Raw genomic sequence first — 20,908 nt, 5'->3', positions numbered from 1 at the left:
GTAGTTATTCTTAAGGCCTGCCACCGGGTCAGATTTAGTGGGATTCCTGTTGAAATCCATTAAACTATAATTTAAGTAAAAAGTTGTACATCTAGTCAGGAAAATGTACTTAATATTAATACACATAAGTATTACAGGTAAAAGTAGAAGAATAATGTCCCCTGTGACTGTTAGACTGTTGTATATAATCATTAGATTATAATTACTGTTGCATTAATGTAAATATGGATTAATCTGATGATTGTTTTCTACTCTATTAAGAAAAATTCTGAAAAAAATTGCCATTTTGCCATCACAACAACCCAGAGCCCACAGTGACACCTCCACAATGCTTATCCAATTAATATTAGTAAAAAATACATTAGAATAATTACAATGAGAAGCTGGAGCCATAAAATGTAAAAACATTATTAAATAGGTGCCAATTACTTTTCTGCCAATCAACTAATTGATCACCTTGTCAAATTGTGCAAAAATCTCAATGTATAAAGTAAATAGTAACTAAAACTGTCAAATAATCTTAGTTAGGTAAAAAGAACAATAGTTCTTTATGAAATGTAGCTGAGTAGAAGCAGAGAGAGGCATAAGAAGAAAAGACTCAAGTTAAATCTCAGATTAAGTTCGGTATATGAGTAAATGGATGCCCCAGAAAAGCTTCTTTTAGTCCTGTAGTAACAGACCCTGGCCTTTAGATGGCAGTATATTAACATCTTCTTTCTATCTTGGTTGAAAAACACTATTGAGTTAAAAGACACATATTGTAAAGAAAACATGTTTGTCAATAATCAATAAATATTGGCAAATATTAGCCCCACATGTGTCCTTTAAAGTAAGAACAGCTTGTAGCTACTGGTAATACATTTTATACTTTATGCACTACATTAATGATGTTATTACTGGGTCCATGACAAAAAAAGTCAGTCCCTGGTTTTGTCCAACCAAAAGTCAAAAGCCCAAAGATATTTAATTCACTTACACAGAGGACTCTAAGAAAACCAGCAAATTCTAAAATTTTTGCAATTTTTGGGCAAATATGTACTTTACTCCTAACCAACCAACCACTTTATTTGGAATTTAATGTGTTTCACTGATGATGTAATACTGAGTAATAAAATAATACATTTCAGTTATTGGTTTCCTTTCATTTTTCTATTTTATCTCCTATCTCCTAGTCTCCTTGTATGACTTAACAGTTGTTGGTTTATGTATAACAGGACATTATAAAGACAGCTGACACTGATACATTATATATTATACATATTTAACAGTTTAGGAATGACATACATTGACTGAATCATCACAGCGCCTGGTCTTGTTTCTTTTAAATCTAAAACATGAAAGCGTGTCATCTCATCCAATTATTCCTACCACTACAGTACAGAGAAGTGTAGAGATAACTACTCTCACATGAACAGTAAGACCATTAACAGACCCGATGCATGATTCAGATGAACTTTAAAACAGGGTTGAATAGTGCTGAAGTCACGATTACCTCTCCATTCACACTGATTCACTTTGGCTGGTGATTCAACATATTACTTTGTGACAACTCCAGGTTTTGAATATCAATTACAAAATTGCAGATGGTGGGAGCATCACAGTTTTTCAAGAGAAATCAGTCATGTTTTCATGCACCTGTTTCATGGTGCTTTAATGTATTACTTTGTGTTCTGTATTGTTTGGTTTTCCTTGCTGAGTTCTGTGTTTTTAACGTACATACTTATTGTCGAGATTGTTTTGTACTGTTTCTTGTGTAATTGGTTGAGTTTTATGTATTTTTAAGGCCCATCTAGGGGCAGATATTGCAAATTAGCTTAGGTTATACTGTAAATGTTGTGGTGTTAGACATTTCTTTATGCTACATAGTTGCTTGCAAACCACAGATAAATGTGCAGAACCTACCAGGCTCTTGCATACTCGTGCCTGCAAGTATGTTCTTTCATTGTATTACTGAAACTTGTCAAAATTAATGCGGAAAGGAGAGGAAATCATCTTGTATTATAAAACACAGGTTACATGTTGCAAATTTGGTACGACAGGACCCAGATCCACAACTAGTGGTGGGCAAAGAACAACCTTTCTTTAGTTTTTCAACACAGTGTATCACTGAATTTTGTATGTATCACGCAAAGCAATCAAATCGATGTTTATAAGAGGATGTTTGATTTTCTATTCCTGGACTCAAAATGAAAAAATTCATTGTTTCCCAGACCTCATAGAGGAACAAATCAAAACACATTTCAGCGTTATAGTTCAGGTTTAATCTCTTCTGCAGCAGGAATCTGTTGCAGTTTCTGTTTACAACCAAAACACTGGCAGTGCGTGTGTTGTAAGTCACAATATCACAGAATGGTTTCATTCCAAAGGCAATTATGTTTTGTCTTCTCCTTCTGGTTTGATTCATTTTTGGCCTAAACACAAAAAAGTAAGCATAACCTAAGTCATAACAGTCTGAGTCACATAAACAATGATAATACTTTCTGTCTGCAGTGATGTATAGTTAGACAGTTGCTGTGTGCTGTGTGCTGCATGTGCTGCAGTGCTGAGGGATCTGAGGAGACACTTCCTCCCAGCTGTCAGCATACACATACTGGATCAGGAAGTGAACACGTGCAGATGAAGCAGCTGCAGGTTGGGGGTCACAGGTTGGATGAAATTGTTAAACAGACCCACGTGTTACCATCTCACTCTTGATTGATAAAGATACAGATTGCAGCATCTTCACTCTCACATGGGCTGATTTAACCTTGGTGTATGTAAGATACATTTATGTCTGCAAACAATATCTTTACATTCTTTCTCTCTCCCTTCTTTTTGTCATTTTATTAACTAAAGAAAACAAACAAGAAAACAAATTAATTGATGATAAAAATGTAACAGCAAGAGCGCAGCATCAACAGACAACACGATTAACAAAACATAAATACAGTATATATAAAAATAAAAGGGAAGAAGGGCTGGGTGTTTGTGTAGTCATAAAGAGACATTGCATTTGGCAAGAAATACAAGACATTTGTGAGTAAAAGCTCAAAGTGAATGCAAAGTGTGGGAGGGATCACTTACTGCATCTGAGAAGTGTTTCTCTTTAATATTATGTTGATAAAACAAACTGCCATGAAAGATGTTCATAAGCTGCAATCAAAATGACACTGAACAAACAGAAATATATAGTATATATTATAAATCTGCAGTATGAACACAGCAGAAGACTCTGTTATCATATCAGCACTTTGAATATTTATTTATTAAGTGACACAAGCAAGTTAAAGCTCTTCCTTAAGGTGAAGTTATGCTAAGATGATTCATTCATTTGCCCTGTTTCATTGCTTTTGGGATCTTAGATTCCTTCTTTTTCTCTCTTAGCATCCGTCCATCTGGGATGCATCACCAGCATCAGGCCTGATATTAAAACTTCCAGATGACAGAAGCAGGTCAGAGGGTACCAAGTTTCCTGACTGTCAGCTAACGGAGAGAGGAACTGGATGAACAGGCAGAAAAAATGGATTTGGATTTGGATTTGATCATGCATGCGATACATTATATGTAACGCCATGGACCGTATATTATGAGCAGTACAGAACACATTACATTTTCCTTTATGTAAACATTGTAGTTGTGTCCACAAAGTTCCCTCTCCATTGTCTTCCTTCCTTTTCTTGCAGCACAGTAACTTTATGGTGAACGCTTTATATTCTGCAACCTTTCAGAGATACTATATGTTTAATATTGTGAAGGCGGGAGTGACAAACAACTTCCAGATTGGGTTCCTTGTATAAGCATGCTCTTCCTTCCCTTGCTAATAAAGTATTATATCCGGGTCACGCAACAAAAGCCTGTGGCTCAGGTGTTTCCTCTCTGACTGCAGTGAAGGTGGCCAGGAAACTGTCCCTATGGCTCCTTTCATGACACATATGGTTTCTTTTAGACACATCCTCCTTAAAACTTCCTCCTTCAGTCCAACAGTGGCTGCAGAATATGCCAGTGTTATGAAATAGAGAAAATAGAGAAATCTACTTTTATTTATTTTTTTAAAGTTACCCCAACTATCTGATCTTTAAGCCTCGATTCAAATACCTCCAGATGTTTTTGCCCTTTTCTTCATACATCTGTGAAATGATTACAAGCTGCTGTATTAGTCCATAATAAATGACCGATCACGGTTTTATCTTGAGTTTGAATGAGACTGAGTCCGTCTCACTCATTGGAGGAAATTGGATGGGCAACGTAAGCGCTCCTCTTGAATGGGAAAACAGCCGAGGGGAGAAAAAAAACGAGCTGAGCAACAGAGATACACACGAGCAGGCTGACAGCAGCCACTGAGACGCGCACACACACGGACAGAGTCTCTTCATGCAGCCAGGAGAAGACCTCATTATAATTTTTTTGGGGGGGGAGTAAACGCGTTTTCGTCATCAGGAGTTGTTGTTTTTTTTAATTACAGGATTCGCGTCATTACAAGCCTTGCGCGCATTCCTCAGCAGGATTTGCGCATCTCCAATTGCAAAGTGTTTTTTCTTCTCTCCACGAGAGCGTTGTTTTTAATGTTCCTGCCCAGGAGGAAGCTTTCATAGTCATGTTCGAGCTGCGACTGGCGAAGCGTTTCATCTGAAATTCTTGTTATTTCCAAAGAAATAATGGAACAACAGCTCTCCAAACCAGAATGCAAAAACATGGATGCGTGTCTGAGGCGACTGAAGCAAGAACTGGTATGTTCCGTTGGATCCACAGTACTTCTACTATTGCAATCAGCTCTGAAGGATGTTGTTCTACTTTATAAATGTGCATTTTAAACATGTGGCTGGTTTTTAATGTGCAAAAAAATATTAATTAATTTCTCATAAAACAAATATTCAATAGAGCTCCGGATGTTTTACATATCCTGACAGATCTGTCTCATATTCTAGTTTTCAGCTTCAGTTGTGTGTGTGTGGGGGGGGGTATTTTTTGAATCGCATTAATCTGTGTAGGTTTAAAGCTTTGAGCACAGCAGAGGCATGTGTATATATCCTCCTCCTCTATGTCCACGCATCTGGGACAGATGTTTTAAGCTTAATGAGCTCAAGACAGTGTTTTCCCTATGCAGGACTGTTGTCAGTCTGATGGTTTATAAAAGAAGTAGTTGTAGGATTCACAGTATTTTGATATGTTGTAGTAAATTGTGTTCTAATAGGCTAGACCTGAAAGACTGGTTATTATTCAGCAGCTACTCTGACAGCTGAATAGTGGTTTGCTTTACTTTTTATTTCTTATTTTCTGTTTTATATATCATTGTAAACTGAAGATCCTTCGAGTTTTGGACTGTTTATAGAACAAAACAAGACATTCGAAGACCTCACCTTGAGCTTTGGGATGCTGAGACAGGCATGTTATAGACAAAACCAATGGATCAAGAAAACAACCATCAGAACAATCAATAAAGAAAATAATGGTTAGCTGCAGCTCTGCAATAGACTGCTGTGAGGTCTTGCTTTCAGAGGGGAGTGAGTGAAATTGGCAGTCACAGTGAGTTTCATCACATTATTATGCCCTATATGAATTTGCCAGTCTCTCTTATTTAATATATTCAAGTCTCTTCTCCTCTAATAAACAAATTTGTTTGATGGTAGCAAATTTAGAGCGCTATCTCTTACCCCCGTCTTTGAAATGTAAAAACAAAATGTGTGAGCTGCACCCTCACACCCAAATCGTTTGGCAGTGACACTCTGTACACCCATTTTCAAAGGAGCCTTAACTGGCACAGACTTCATTTGGAATCATCTTCAAAGCAGACACAGATTTTTTTTTCTTTCTATCCAGCCACTGGCCCACAGAAAAGCCTCGCACGGCTGCGTGTTTTGCAACATGATCTGCTCTGTGACTCCTTGATTCGGTTCTCCAAATTAGCCACACGTCTGTGAAGTGGCACTTGAGATTTCAGGGGAGTAGACGTTGATGCCAGGGGGACATGTTGTGTTATAGCTGCCATATCACAGTTTGGTAACATAATAGAAAAAGTGGCGTGCCATGCAGGGGATCAAACAGGAGAACAGAGAGCAGATGCCGGTTAAAAAGCCGAGACTCTCCCCCTGCACAGGACCATGTGGGATGCAATCTGTTGTTCAGAAAACAAGGGGAGTCTGAGCCAAGGTTGTCACTTTTCTTTCTACTGTGACGGCTTTTCATCCAGTGCTCAGTGGAGAGTGGTAAACCAGCTCCATCTGCAGCACAGAGATCACAAACATCTAACATACGACTTACACCTGTGATGCATAGTCGAGTTCTTCGATATCACTTGTGACTACGCTGCAAAGACTGAGAGGACCATACCAGTTGTTTTGCATGTTTTAGTTATTTTCCTACAAACCACATATGCATTTAATGACAGATTTTGTAAACCATGCTGCTTTGTTAAAAAGATTTGAGTGTATTTATTGTTTTAGGAAGCCATTGGTTTCCATTCGACTCTGTATTGTACAAAAGTCAGTTAGCAGACTGTTGAAACTTGCTTCAGTTGTGTAATCCGTCACACTCAATATCAAGTCTCAATTAATTGAGTCAAAGTTACATTATTGTGATAATGCATCTTAATAACAGATTGATTTGACTGCACTTGGCACAATAATGTAACTTTGACAGTAATTAATGCAGCCTCGATGTTCAGTGTAATAATTCCCCAATTTAAGCACTATCAAGGAGCCTGATAATTGGACTGAATTGCCATTTCATTTTACACTGACATTGTGTTTATGTTAGCGGTTTTCTGTTTGAAAGGAGCTGTTACCTTGTCCCAATCAGTAGTGAGTGACTTATCCATTCAGCCGAAGTCATGCTGACTGGACAAGGAAGCTATGGATTTGGCGTTTTTTTTTGCTTTTAACAGTTGCTGGACAGGGTTGATCTCATCCACACTTCCACAGTCCTCTCTTTTTCTGTCTCTATATTTCTTTCTGTTCACAAGAACATGTTGTTGTCATTCTCAAACCCACCATCAGTGCAGAGAGACTGATCACAAGACTGACCTCTTTGAAACAGTGATTCAGGAGTCTAATTGATACTTTATGGGAATGGATGGACACTAATGGCTGGAAAAACACATGCAAAGACCAAAAACTGTACAGCATGCATTTGTAAAAGGAAATCAACTTTGTAAAGCACAGTAGATGTTTAAATAAGGAGTGGAAAAACACAGGTATGGTCCTTTAAATGTTCACCTTGATGCAGTTAAGCAGTACTGGAAGTTTTCTCGGAGAAGGGAAAATTATGTTGTTTAGTGTCTTTAGCACTATTGAAATGTGACCATGGCATTCAAGGCCTGTGTAAAAGACTGTGTGATCTCAATGCTCCACAACCCCAATGCACTGTCAGCTCTAAAAGAAGACGAGTGTCATACGAAAGTGTGTGCTCTGTGTCAGAGGTCGTGAGGGTCGGTCTGTGTGGGGTAGTGTCAGGTCACGCTTGAACATTTGACCCTTAACCCAACAAGGTCTGGGGCCATTCGTCCCAACTGCCGACCACATCCAACACACCAGTGATGCTAAAACTCAAACCTGGCAGATATGTTTTCAAGTTTAGGAATGTATCACCGTTTTTCTATCTTTACCCTTGAGTTTGTCAACACGCTGCTAGCTTCCATTTCTTCCTTTAAAAAGCACAACAAGGCTGCAGAGGATATAATCGTAACAATGAAATATTTTTAAGTTGCATGACTCATTATTCATACAACAGACAGACAAAGAGTCATGAGAAAAAAAAACATCATAAGCCCTTCCTGCCTACTTGCAGCCGAAGGTGCAAACGCTGACATGTCTTTGAGTCATCTTGTCTAAATGTAGGGTTCACACCTGCTTAACACCACTATTTCAGACACTGAAGCGTAAGTGAAACCCTTTGATGCCATCACTGCTGAAACTGATTTCATATGCATCATACTGCTTTATCCCTTCACACCTGAGGCGCATTTCCAAACATGACTGTCACCTTGGAATTCAACACCAAAGCCAGCGAGCATGAGATCATGAAATCGGAGAAAAACTCACACAAGTGCCAAAGAGTATTCTGGAAAGCTCGTGTGCCTCAAAGTTGCAAGATCTTTGTTACCTCTTTGTTAACTGTACACAGCACAAAGCAGTGTGGTGGTTTAACTTTAAGCTCGTTTGTTTGGTGCCTCCCTCATGGCTCCTATTCTCCAACCTGCCCTTCCTTCCCCTCGGCTAAAATTGGCCCAGCTCTCGGGGGCAGCTGTGGGGTTTTGCATGGGTGATCATTGTGTTTAAGATGGAGCTGCTAACCTTTCACAAAGCTGTTTTATCATTATGGGATCACGCACGTAACCCTGCTTTATCATAGTTCACAGAATGGAAATTATAGCTGAAGACATTTAAGATTTATTGTTTCAAGAGACAGTTGAGTGGTCAATTGTACTGCTGCTGTAACCACACGTGTGACCCCGCTGGTCTGGTCTGAGATCGAGTTGTGTCTCTTGCTCACTTTGTTTGCTTCATTTGAAGGAAAATATGTGGATTATTTCTCAGGGGCATTGCTCTCGCTGAGGTTTAGGTCAATATAGTGCTCACTCTTCATGTCATGTCTTTGGAGCCTTCAAATTACATTTTGGCTTACATGGTTGTCGGTCTAAAGAAATTGGATTTTTGGAATTGTTCTGCTACTAACATGGAAGAAGAGTTGTGCATGCATTAAAGCAGCACTTGGGGGCAGTTGAACAAGCTACAAACAGAGCACTTAGTCACTCTCCTTTAGTCTCTGTTTTTGGTCACCACTCCTGAGAAAAACATCTCTCTCTTCTGTTGCTGAATGCTCCACTATGTTCACCAGCTAGTAGATTTAGATTTAATCTATCTGCCATTTGGTGCTGGGCAGGTAGCACACAGTAGGTTTATCAGAAAAAGAACGGTGAAAGTGAACCAAAGTCATGTTGTGGGTTGTAAAACCTAAACAAATGAGCTGAAAGGCTGTAAAGCAGAGGTTAACTGCAGATTTAGATGATAATTCTTTGAGTGCATCAATACAAGCAACCCCTTTCACATGACACGTAGTCATTTGACCCACTGTATATATAGAATATTACTGGGTGCAGCTTTAAATTATTTGGAGGCATACTTACTTCCAATGTATTTATAACTGCACTGGCATGCAGTACACACTCGAAATTCCAAAATGCTCCGTATGCTCTGCAGATAAGTAAATTATGATGACATGTACAGTATATACATCCATACATACTATGAGTTGATAATGTATAGCATTAAAGCGTATAGAGGCACAGTCACTCCCAATAAATCACTGAACTCAATGAGCTTTCAAATGCTCATAGTCCTGCAGGAAAATCAAGCCACTCATCATCAAACTTACTGCAATCACGCTGCTTATGATCCTTGACTAAGACGGGGGAAGGATCTGCAAAATGAACGTCACACTTGATGTTAAAACTGTGGGCTGGAGAACTGGCTGTGCGCTTTCACTGCCCACACTCAAGGTGCTGACGTCAACTGCTGAGCTATCAAGCATCTATCTAACGATCATTGCTTACAGTAAAGATTTGCAGCCAGGAAGACAACAGATTGTGTCCCAGACTGTCTCCGAATATCATCAGCCAGAAGATGAAGATATGGACCCTAATCATTCTGTGTTCGTTTTGATTTGTGTGTTTTTTGATTGTAAATGAGCTTTAGCAGGAAACAAACTATTAAACCACCTCCCTTCTCTGTAAAAGGCCATCAGGGAATCTTTGCCAGGCAGCAGGTCATAGATGCAGCAATAGATTTGGGTTTAACTAAATCTTATTTTTAAAGAGAAAGTTTACCCAATTCTGCATTTGCACTTCTTGCTGATAGTTTAGGTTTTACTTGCCAAGTGTTTGGCTTTCCCATTGCTCTGGATAAGCCAAAGAAACTCACTGTGAGGAGTTTTTACAGGAACCTTTTTTTGAGCCCAGAACAGACAAACCAGAAATTGGCTCGATATTTCGCTGTAAAAAGGTTAAAAGAACTACTTGGCTAATGTAATGGACAGATTGAGGTTTGGGATTTAAAAAAAAAAAAACATCTTTGATTTGAGACTAGCAGCTTCCCATGTCAAGACATTTTTGTTGTCATACAGTAATGCACACAGTCACTAAAGTAAGCTCAACAGACTTGTATAAAGGCATTTGCACAGACGATGCAGGTGCAGTTATTTTTCTTGGTGGTAGTGGGGTGGAGGCAGAAATCTCAGAGTCAAATACCACAAAATCTAGGCAAATAATACCAAAAGTATATCCCAGTGACATACCAGTGGTGGTAGTTGAGAAAATGTTTTTTTGTTTTTAGGTGAACCAACCCTTTTAAGTTCTACCTAACGTGAGGACCCATTTTATATCAAAAACAGTAGCATATAAACTTGTTGAATATTACGAGTAGAAAAAACACTTAATGACATTTAATGATTTGTAATGACATCATAGAAGAGGTATTTGTGAAACATTATTCACACTACTTTTTCTCCTGAATGTGACCCCGAGGACATTTGGACCAAACAGAGTCACCAATATAACCTTTTCCCATCAAAGAGGCATTCATTGCCATGGTCACAGTAAATTTATTTCTTTCAGCGAACGCTCCACAGCTTTATTGCCCTCTTGATCGCGACCCCGGGGCTGTCCACAGTGGTCTGTGGCGTGTCCAGCAGTTCAGTCACAGAGACCCTCTCTGTATCCCCTCAGACAGAGACCCCATTCCTGTCCTTGACCCGCACAGCCCACCATTCATTTTTAATTAGGGGTGGAGGTGGAGGGAGGGTGGAGTACACTAGCTGCTGCTGCTGCTGCTGCTGGCCAGCTCCTTCTAAACAGGAAGACCTTTTGGGTCTGATAACCTTGGCCTCAGTGCTTCCTCCCCCTCCAGCCAATAACAAACAAACAACAACAGTGAATAGCCTGTATTTCATAGCCAGAATAGAGCGTTGGTTTGTATTTGGTGTTTCTATTTCTCGTTTATGCCCCACCTAATAATCCAGGGAATGCATATCAGTGAACACAACATGCATGCACACACATACGTGTCTTAAAAAACTTGAGACACTGACTTCATTCAAGCGAGGCATGTCTGGACATGTGGGCTGAGCTCAGTGTGTTTGCACAGAGAATTTATTTTTTCCTCCATAACTGACAGAGGCAATATGAAGGCTGCAATGACGGCCGAGAGCTCAATCTCAAAAGACAGCACAGGAGGGGCATTGATTTATTTATACTTTGTGGTATTTAATTCACTTGCATGCATATTGTATGGTTTCAGGGCGCCGCTTCACAGTGGATGGATCTTGATGTGAGAATAAAAAATATAGAATTACCGGTCAATTTTTTTTTGTAATTAAAATGGCCAGAACTTTTTAATAAGCTTCCATTCAACATTAATTCAAGACTACCAGCCATTGTTCTTAAACTTTGAAGCATTCATCCCTTAATTGGCAATTATGTCTGGTTGGCTGGCGTCACTGCAGCCAAAGAAGAAGTACTGGGGGATGAAGGGGGAGAATCTGGACAGCCCCTGTTTGTCCTTCTTTTCATTCATTCAGCAGACTTTCACTTGGCTTGCTTTTTTATAGTGATCTTTTTATAGGAATACACGCTTGATAGATTAAATGGCTGAAATAGTTTGGAGGTTTTAGCTCAAAAAGAAGATTTAACTAAACTTCACAAGACTGGGTTAATGATGCCAGTGTTTCTGGGCAGTACAAAAATTCCCCGCAGACCCAATTTTATCCCAGTTCTCTTATTAAATTAGATTAGACAGACATTTTTTTTTACTCTCATCTCCATTTTTTTCTGGGTAAGACCTCAAGGTGCTTGTGTAGGTCCTGTCAGGTCCTCTGAGTCTTTGTCCTAACGAGGCCCCTGAGCTGATTCACACATTGTAAAAGTGAGACATCTAAGGATGAACAACATCTGTGTTTGAACTAGAAACTGCCGCGGGACATTATTGTTATAGTCACTTTTTAGCATCCTGAGCAGACGCCGGAATAAAGGTTGAAAAGAATGACATATTTGGGCCACAAAGTTCAGCGTTGAAATGGCAGCGGTTGAGTGCCTGGAGTTAGTTTGCATGGTAAAGGTGGAATAATAGGGTTTAGTTTACTACTGTTCCTCTGTTTGTTCCCTAGGGCACAATATGAATTATTAATGTTGCCTTAGAATAGAAATGCCAGTAAACAACTCAGTGTGTTTTAAATAACCAGTGGGAACGCCTGCTTTTGGGGATAATGGAAAAGTTGCATGCGAGTATTAGATTAGGGTGTTTTTGGTTAGCATGTGCAAACAGGTGCAGCCTTTTTAGCCTGCATGAGAATAGCCTGCTTAAGAGATAATATTTCAAAAACAGATTTAATACATTTAAGTGGTCCAGGTTTCACTGGCAGCTCAGAGTGCGGTAATCCCTCAGCTGATCCCTGCATAAACTTCACCGAAGCCACATGTCTGTTTCTGAAGATGTAACAACAATACATAACTGCACGTCATCTTGTCTTCAGACTTGTGGACTTTTGATGTGGAGGAAAGTAAACCGTAATTATGCGCTCTTTCCCAGCCTCTCCCGGGACACAGGGAATTACAGCTAATGAAGTCAGCCATATGTGGAAAGCACAAAGACAAGAGACAACCTGATTGTGCTAATTACGCGTACCTTCGCTGTCTAATTTAGCAAGCCAAGGGGAAGCTCAGAGGCTTTTGTTCCCAGCATGTGCATTGATAGGCTTATTATCTGATCTTAGAGGCTATTCATGCCCCGGTGCACCTACTCAGCCATATGTTAGTGATAAAGTGTTTTGACCCGAAGGTTTAATGGTGCAGGGTATTGGATAAGTGTCAAGGTATAGAATCTGAGAAGTGGTCAATAAGTCGGTTAAAGGAAAATGAATCAACAACAATGTTGATGATCAATTAAATAATCTATCATTGAGGAATTTAAAAAATATTTTGTTTTTCTTTTTAATAATTGTAAATTAACTTGTGACTTGTCCAGGGCTTCAGTCCCACCGCAACGTGGATACGTGGGTATATGGATGGATGGATGGATGGATATCTTGGCTTTAGACTGCTTCTCAGACATAAAAAGCAATCTGTAAACATCTTGACATCTTGGGGTCTGAGAAATTGTTATGGGCCTGTAATTGTCTTTTATACATTAAATTATTTATCAGAAAATAATCAGCAGAATAATCTTTGATGATTTATAAAATGAATCATTAGTTGTGGTCCTAATTTATAAGAACATGTCACTGTCCTAACAGGCTTTGCAAAGTCAAATATCAGGACTAAGAGTTTACAGCCATTCTAGCAGCTCTGTGAGGTTGTAGGCACAGTAATACTTTGAGCTAAATGCTTGTGGTGTTGATTGAGAAGTCAGGTGATCTGTACAACATTTCATCATATTTCAGTCAGGACCAAAGTGGTGGACTTGCCGACTGATAAACTGACATCACCATTCACAATAAATATTGTTGCTTTTTCTGATATTTACCTGTTTTTTCATGGCTAGAATTAAATATTTTACTGTAAATGTATACCAAGATTTTTTGTCAAATCTATTACATTTGTCAGTTTTCCGAGAAAACCCACATTCTGCAACATGGCAGTCTCTCACGGTGCTTATAGGTTGCTTTGTTTATGATGTTGTCCTACTCTGCTACTTTTCCCACCCGAGGGTTCGACACAATCACTGCTCCCTCAAGATTAAGTATCACAGCCTGGTGTTGATACACCTACAACCGACCCCCCTTACCCCTTATGGTGTCATCCATAATTAAATCCATCAACAGTTTTCTCTTCGACATCTAAACATATGGCGAGGGATCCCTCCCCATCACATACAACCCTTTCCCCCCCCCCCTTTCCATCCCTACTCACCCGGCTGACTCTCACCATCCCTCCTACTCGCTGTCTCCCTCTTGCTCATCTCATTGTCAGTCCGTTTCCGCCTCAGTGACCCCAGCCCCCCTTCGCCGTTTGGGGGTTATAGTCTAGACGGCAGCACTGATTGGCTGTCACACCCAGCGGTGTCCCCCCATTGGAGAGAGATACATATAGGGGTCGTCAGACTGATCTGTTTGAAAGGTGAGAGACAGGGACAGACTGACAGAGGTGCAGACGAACAACAACAGTGAGAAAGACAGGGATATCTGTACTGCCAGCTTTGTGAAAGTTTATAGAAGGTAAGGTGTGGGTTTTCTAAAGGTTAATATTTGTTTTATAGAATGAGATGCGAGTCCTGCAAGTTCTTGTTTTTCATTTTCAGAGGGTTTTTTATTTTAAAAGAGGCCTATTTTATGTGCAATAAACTGCTGTTTTGTTTAGTTGACAGCTATGTATGTTGTTGAAGCTTAGCCGACAGAACCCGACAGACAGCTTGGTTTATAGGGAAAAGAATTCATTCAGTGTTGTCTGCTGTACAGTAGGTGTGCTTTAGAAATTTCCATCCAACAGTTTCCCACATACACCGGCACGTTTTACAAAAATTCCTTTCATGCTTTCTTTCGTCTTCCCACGGGGAATGGCTCCCAACAGGTTTACTCATCAATCAGTTGCTGGCTTTGCCAATGTGAACACGTTCTCAGACAAAGATAAACCTGTTGTTACATTAGGAGAATGATTCAAAGTCTGGGTCAAGGTGTGAAATGATTCAAGGCTACAAGTTAAGACACAGGTCACAATGCTGGCTCTGGGCTTTCTGTCTGCCTTCAGGAGAAGACGGTTAGTCCAGGTCACATGACATAGGCTCTTAAACAGATGAGAGCAGAAAGAGAGTGGAGGAGGAGGAGGAGGATAAAAGCTGAGTGTATGATTACTGCTGCAGAGAGGAAAGTAAGGCTGAAAACAAAGAGCTCGGAGGAGGGAGCAAATATGAAATAAAGTAAATAGATGGATTAAAAAAAAACTGAGATAGAGCAGAAGTAGTGAGTAGGAGAGAAAGAGAGAGTCTGTTTTACAGCTGTCATGAGTTGGATCCCCTCTCATACGCAGGCCATATGGGACCCTGTCCTGTCATCCAAAACTAGGTCACATGACCCATAATTAAACAAGGTGCATAGCCTGAAACACATAAGAGATGGGTCTAACTGACACAGAGACAAAAGGCAGGACTATTACTCTAGTTTTTATTCATGAAATATGTAATGCTTTTGTTAGGGCCAGTTGATGGTGTGTAATTGGTTTTGTGCTCGTGCTGAGATACATGATGAACTGTATCATCATCTCTTTATTGCTCTCTTTGTCTTCCTGCAGGTGTCTATGAAAGAAGCCGGAGATGGCCTCCATGCTCAGATGAATTCAATGATGGGAGCCCTCCAGGAACTCAAGCTCCTTCAGGTTCAGACAGCGCTAGAAAACCTCGACATCTCAGGTCGGCCCATTAACCGAGGCATCCCGTATCCTGCTCAACCAGCTCCTCCTACAGTTACAGTGGCTTCAACCTCAGGCAAGGATTACGGGCCCTCCTTTAGCCAAACCATGCCTGAGGAGCCCACCCAGAGTCCGATGCCAAGTCCAAGGCCATCTCTGGAGAGCAGAAACACCTTCAGCAGAGATGACAGGAGCCCGTCTCAAAACAGAAGCAGCCTGGGAACCTCATCTTCCTCGTCCAGCCTCGAGAGTGAGAGCGAAAGAAGTGAAAGAAGCGCAAGAAGCACAAGGAGTGAGAATGACCTTGAGTCTATACCCAGGAGGTGGTCAGGATACGCCGCCCCACAGGTGGATTTCTATGGACCCATGGTGGGAAACCCTCCACCGGAGCCCTACCCTAATCTACAGGCTCCCCGTCGTGCTCAGGAGGTGGACCTGCCTGGGATCCTGTACAGCCTTTCTAGAGAGGGCCCTTCATTGGACAGTGACTACTCCCAGGACAGCACAGACGATGGTAGCGACTGGACATCTTCGCTCATGAGCCGCAGCCGCAACCGTCAGCCCTTAGTGCTGGGCGACAACGTCTTCGCCGACCTTGTGGGCAACTGGCTGGACCTGCCTGAGGTGGACAGGGAAGAGGGCGAAGAAGAGGAGAGGAGGAAGAGGAGAGAGGAGAAGATAGTGGATGGAGGGACGGACAGACCGGACACCCCCGCTCACCCTCTCCGCCTCAGCCGCTCACAGGAGATCTGCAGAAAGTTCTCTTTAACTACAAACATCTTCAAGAAGTTCCTGCGCAGCGTCCGGCCCGACAGGGACAAGCTGCTCAAGGAAAGACCTGGCTGGATGGCTCCTGAGCTGCCGGAGGGCGACCTCTTCAAAAGGCCTAAGAAACTGGTTCCTAAAAGTTCAAAAGGCAGCTTTTACCTGCCGTTCTGGGCAAATGGACAGCAGGGCAAAGGCAGGCCGTGTCTGCATCTAGCTGAAGCGGAGAGGAACCACCAACACCACTTCCCCCAGGTCCACCAGCAGCCATTTGCTGGGATTTATTTAGACAGGAGACAGCCAGAGACTGGTCTGGAGAAAATGCAGCCCTTGTTTGACTACAACACAGCTGTGTGGGTCTGACAGTGAGGCCAACAGACTGCCAGTGATGCCAGACTGAGTGAGTGACAGGTGCTAGGGGATTTTGGCTGTGCTGGAGGGCAATGAATGAATGAATGAATGAATGAATACAAGGCTTGGATACAGTTATCTTCCAAAAATGAACCAATGAACTTCACACACACACAAACACAATGAGATTATCAGGGCAGCATTTTGTCTGACAATCCTAAAACCTAAACCTTGTTTGCTGTGTGTGTCTGGGTGTGTGAGTGTGTGCTGGAGAGTGTCTGAGGCGGAGTTAAAGAGAAACATATTTTGAGGACTTATGCTGCAAGTTTTGTATTATTCACATTTCTTCTTACGTGTTTGTGTGCATGTATGACTGGATTCTCTGGATGTCTTAAAAGACGGTACCTTGAAATCTACATCTTTCTCAGAATGTCACCATCATCACAGATCTTTCTAATTAAACATCCACAGACACTCCTATGCTACAAGACATACTCTCATATATATCACTTCTTTGCATCTATGAATAGAAACACCAACTGTTGGATTGCATGGTTACTGTTTTTATAAGTGATGCTACAAAACAGCTGTTACTGAACGCACTGCCACTAAACACAGTCATAAGCTCACATTTGTTTCCAGCAGGCCTTTGGCGCCATGGAAACTCAGGTTTAACTGAACCCGTTGGTCTCATTCACCTTGCTCAGGGAAGGAATTTTACACAGGACTAAACTTTTAAAACACTGCCGCATTTAAATGGGTTCCAAATACAGTTTAAGGAAGTTTTGCCTAGTTTCATTTTACTAAGCAAGACCTAACAGCAATACAGAGCATGTTTAGTTAAAAGACTGCACATTAAACTTCGGGACTTGTCCCTCATATTCAGCAGTTTTGTGCTTGCTGTCATATTAGAAATACAATTTTTTCTTCTCTGCCATGCAGACATGGCACATGTTGAGTCAACTGTCAGTCCTCCTGGGTTGTTACACAGGGAGAGGAGGGGGTAAAGATGGCACAGCCAGTACTGATTGACTGACTGCCATCTGGTACCCGGTCGTTATGTAAAGCCCATTCATGACAGTGTCCGAATAAGATGCAAAACGGGCTTGTTTAATCCCAAAGTTTTGTGGATGAACTGAATTATGACGATGGTGTTACATACTGTATATATACAAAACACACAGGTGAATACATTACAAGGCTGCAACAATGATGAGACAGAGTGGAGGTAAAGACCCATAATCTCTATCAGACAGGATCAAGTTAAATGTACAGAACATTGTACATATTTGTCATCAATCAAACAACAGCTATAACAAATATTTACTGTAATATCCCATCGCATGGTTTTCATTATTCTGCACAGATAAATATGTCACAGTTATATTACAGTTCTTACCGTAACATGTAAACAACACCACAACGCTTGTATTTAAACCACAGACTGATGAGTTCATCTTTGACTTACAGTATCTATTCTCTTGAATCATAATCATTTTTCTGTGTTTCTCATTTCAAGCAGCATCAAACAGACAAAAACAAACTACGGCTTCCTTCATATAAATATCAAGATTCCCTCAGGATTACAGATGATACTGCCTGCTCTGACTTAAAATGCTTTTATAGAGGACCACTGTTATGCAAGGACAATCTGATACTCTAACTTCTTATTGTTATGAAAAAGCAGTTAATTTCACTCAGTTTTAAAAAGGGATCCCAGACCAATCAACTTAGCCAGCAGGGATTAGGCCTTCGGTCTTTTGAGTGTCTTGGCCAGTCGATCCATATGGTGTTGTCTCAGTATTCAGGTCAATACATACCACACATTCAAAGGGTCCAACACACACACACACACACACACACACACACACACACACACACACACACACAGTTGATGCCACGAGGCACAGTCTGAGATGTCATATCACACAGTATGTGTATGTAAATGTAACATTTATTTCTTCCTATTTACAGTTGTCTAAGTGTAATTTTCAGCACTGTTGTTGATATTTTTCATCAGGGTTCTGCAAACCGTCAGTAGTGATTCTGTGTCATGTGCACTGTACAACTGTCACTGACTCTTTGTAAATTAAATCTGTTTTCAGAATGAAATGTTACTCTGTGTCTTGACTTTGGTTTTGTGTATCAAGTGGTGAATCTCTTACTTTGTTGGTGCATTAAGTTGCTATTCTGGAGCTTTTTATTTACATATTTACTCTTATATAAGTAGAATTTAGCCTACAAAATAAAGAACAATATCGAGACTCTAGCCAACCAGCTTTTGCTTTCAGCTGTAGCCATCAGTCCGATTTGTTTCTGCTCTGCTCTGCATCTTCACTACAGTAAAGTGCTGCTGCATGACTAACGGGTTCATTGAGGGCAAAGCCAGCAAGTCACTCACTGCCAGTGCATCAACTGTGCACTAAATTGATTCTAAATCCGTACAACAACTCCATCAGTGTCTTCAATAAATAAACAAAAGCAACACGAACTCTGCAGCCCTCCAGTTCATCACAGGCTCTTCATGACACTCAATCCCTGAGACGGTTTATATGAGATACACATCAAACTACATCAATCAGTTCATCTTTCTGTCCCAGAGCACTTTGTCCGACAAAAGCCAAGAAAATAATACCTGCTGCAGAGATCCTTTGCTCAAACATATCTGCTCTGTAGAAATAATTCTTGAGATGCATTCTTGATATAAAAACATGATATGCTGTGGCTCTTTTTGAACTCATACAATTAATTAATTCTTCTAGCAAACATGCATTGGTTCCATCTTCTCTGTTTTTCTGCTTTCTTTTATACAATTTTAAACTCAATATCTCTGGGTTGGGACTGTTGCTGAGACATGGAAATATTCTGAAGGCTTCATCTTGGACTTGGAAACTATTGCTTTTTTCTATTTTTTTACATGATCTGCAGATTATTCAGTAATGACAATAATTATTAGTTCAGCCCTAAACTAGTTTCTGTTTTTGTGTTTCATGTTGTGGCTTACTGCATTATATAATTCATAGTGTGATTGTTAGTTAGACATAAGTCTGCTTTTCTTTTTGTGTGAAGTCATTTGAGACAATTCGTCTAAAATATTAAGAGTTTCTGGTTCTCTAAAGGAATCTCACTTAAAGAGATTCATAAATAAATAAACTTGAACTTGAACAAAGAAAAGTGAAAACAAAGATGCTTTTAAAACAAAGCATTCCCTGTTGCAGTTTGCAAAAACTGGTGTGGCATAACATCACTATAATAGTTTTAACTCACTCACTTTTCACAGTTTTATGACATTTCACAGCATATTAATTGATGTTGAACATAATCATTAGTTAAGCCCAAATTCAAGAATAAAAAGGTCTTAATTTGTCTCTTGTGTTTATGTGTCATACTCAATCCAACATTTTCCTCACAGTAAAATGACCTCTATCTGCTGCCAGATGTGCTTTGATCAATATTCTCTCAGCTTTAACGCCACTCACAGGAACACGTTATAACTTTAGGTAACACTCAACGAACAAGTCAGTGAGCATTCTAGATTTAAAAAGACACCGGATGCATTTAGAAATAGGCTAAGAATAATCTTTCTCTGTGTGTGTGTGTGTGTGTGTGTGTGTGTGTGTGTGTAACAACAGCTGCAACTGTAGTCCCGTCTCTTCTGGCTCAGTTTCCCCAGGGATCCAAACAGTGGACGCTGACTTGTCTGACCACCACCACCTCCCTCTCCTCCCCCTTCTGCCCCATCTCCCACCCCTCCTCTCCACTCCACTCTGGTCCCAGCTTAGTCAGCTGTCGCTCTCTCACAGCCTCACAACACTACTCCCATCACAAATCTGGGGCACACAATGCCTGAGAGCAGCACAGTTGTACAACTTCACAAGTCAGGGAGTCTGCAGAGCTCAGACTCATACGAGGTCTGAACACAAAGACCGGGTCATGTTACAGTTCAGCAGTCAACTGTGACTTATTGCCTTAACATAATGATGGGACGTGTGTGATGATCATATAAAAAAGGGATCATCAGTGGGGGGATGATGAATAGGGAATGCAGTGTATGAGCATGCATTTATGTGTGCGCATTTTTGTCTCTGTGACCCCTCGGGATTCTTCTGTAGGCTAATTTCCTGCTAAGCGCTCATCTTTCAATAAGCCCTCAGCTGTGTAGCCACACAGCTCTACCTTGGCCCTCAGGAATGCGCTCACGTTTCACTTTTTATAATCGTCAGCAACTAAAAGTCCAGATTCGCTGCTCAGTGCGGCTTTCTGCAAGAAGTTCCCACAAGAAACATGAGCCACACTCACACATGCTAAAGCTAGCAAAACCATAGGTCATTTGTAGTAGCACATAAACACCCCCACTTCTGGAAATGAAAGACTATGACTTAAAGCCACAAAGCAGAGCCAGATTTGGCAGAGAGATAAATGCAAGAG

At 40.7% G+C, this 20,908-nt stretch overlaps 1 protein-coding gene across 2 annotated transcripts; it reads left to right on the top strand.

The window, feature by feature from the left end:
- Nucleotides 1–4,258: 4,258 nt before the first annotated feature.
- On the top strand, nucleotides 4,259–18,597 carry inka2 (inka box actin regulator 2). Of its 2 annotated transcripts, none has more exons than XM_051414402.1 (2): nucleotides 4,259–4,706; nucleotides 15,248–18,597. In XM_051414402.1, the coding sequence occupies exons 1-2, from the start codon at nucleotides 4,635–4,637 to the stop codon at nucleotides 16,490–16,492; spliced, it is 1,317 nt and encodes a 438-aa protein (XP_051270362.1). In that variant the 5' UTR covers nucleotides 4,259–4,634; the 3' UTR covers nucleotides 16,493–18,597. The 2 variants fall into 2 exon arrangements, with proteins under 2 accessions (XP_051270362.1, XP_051270363.1); XM_051414403.1 differs by lacking the exon at nucleotides 4,259–4,706 and adding an exon at nucleotides 14,037–14,178.
- The last annotated feature ends 2,311 nt before the right edge of the window (nucleotides 18,598–20,908 follow it).

This window comes from Dicentrarchus labrax, unplaced genomic scaffold (genome assembly GCF_905237075.1).
Source record: "Dicentrarchus labrax unplaced genomic scaffold, dlabrax2021, whole genome shotgun sequence".
Taxonomy (NCBI): Eukaryota; Metazoa; Chordata; class Actinopteri; family Moronidae; genus Dicentrarchus; species Dicentrarchus labrax.
The sequence above is the reverse complement of the archived record's forward strand: the minus strand, read 5'-3'. Positions and strand labels throughout refer to the sequence as shown.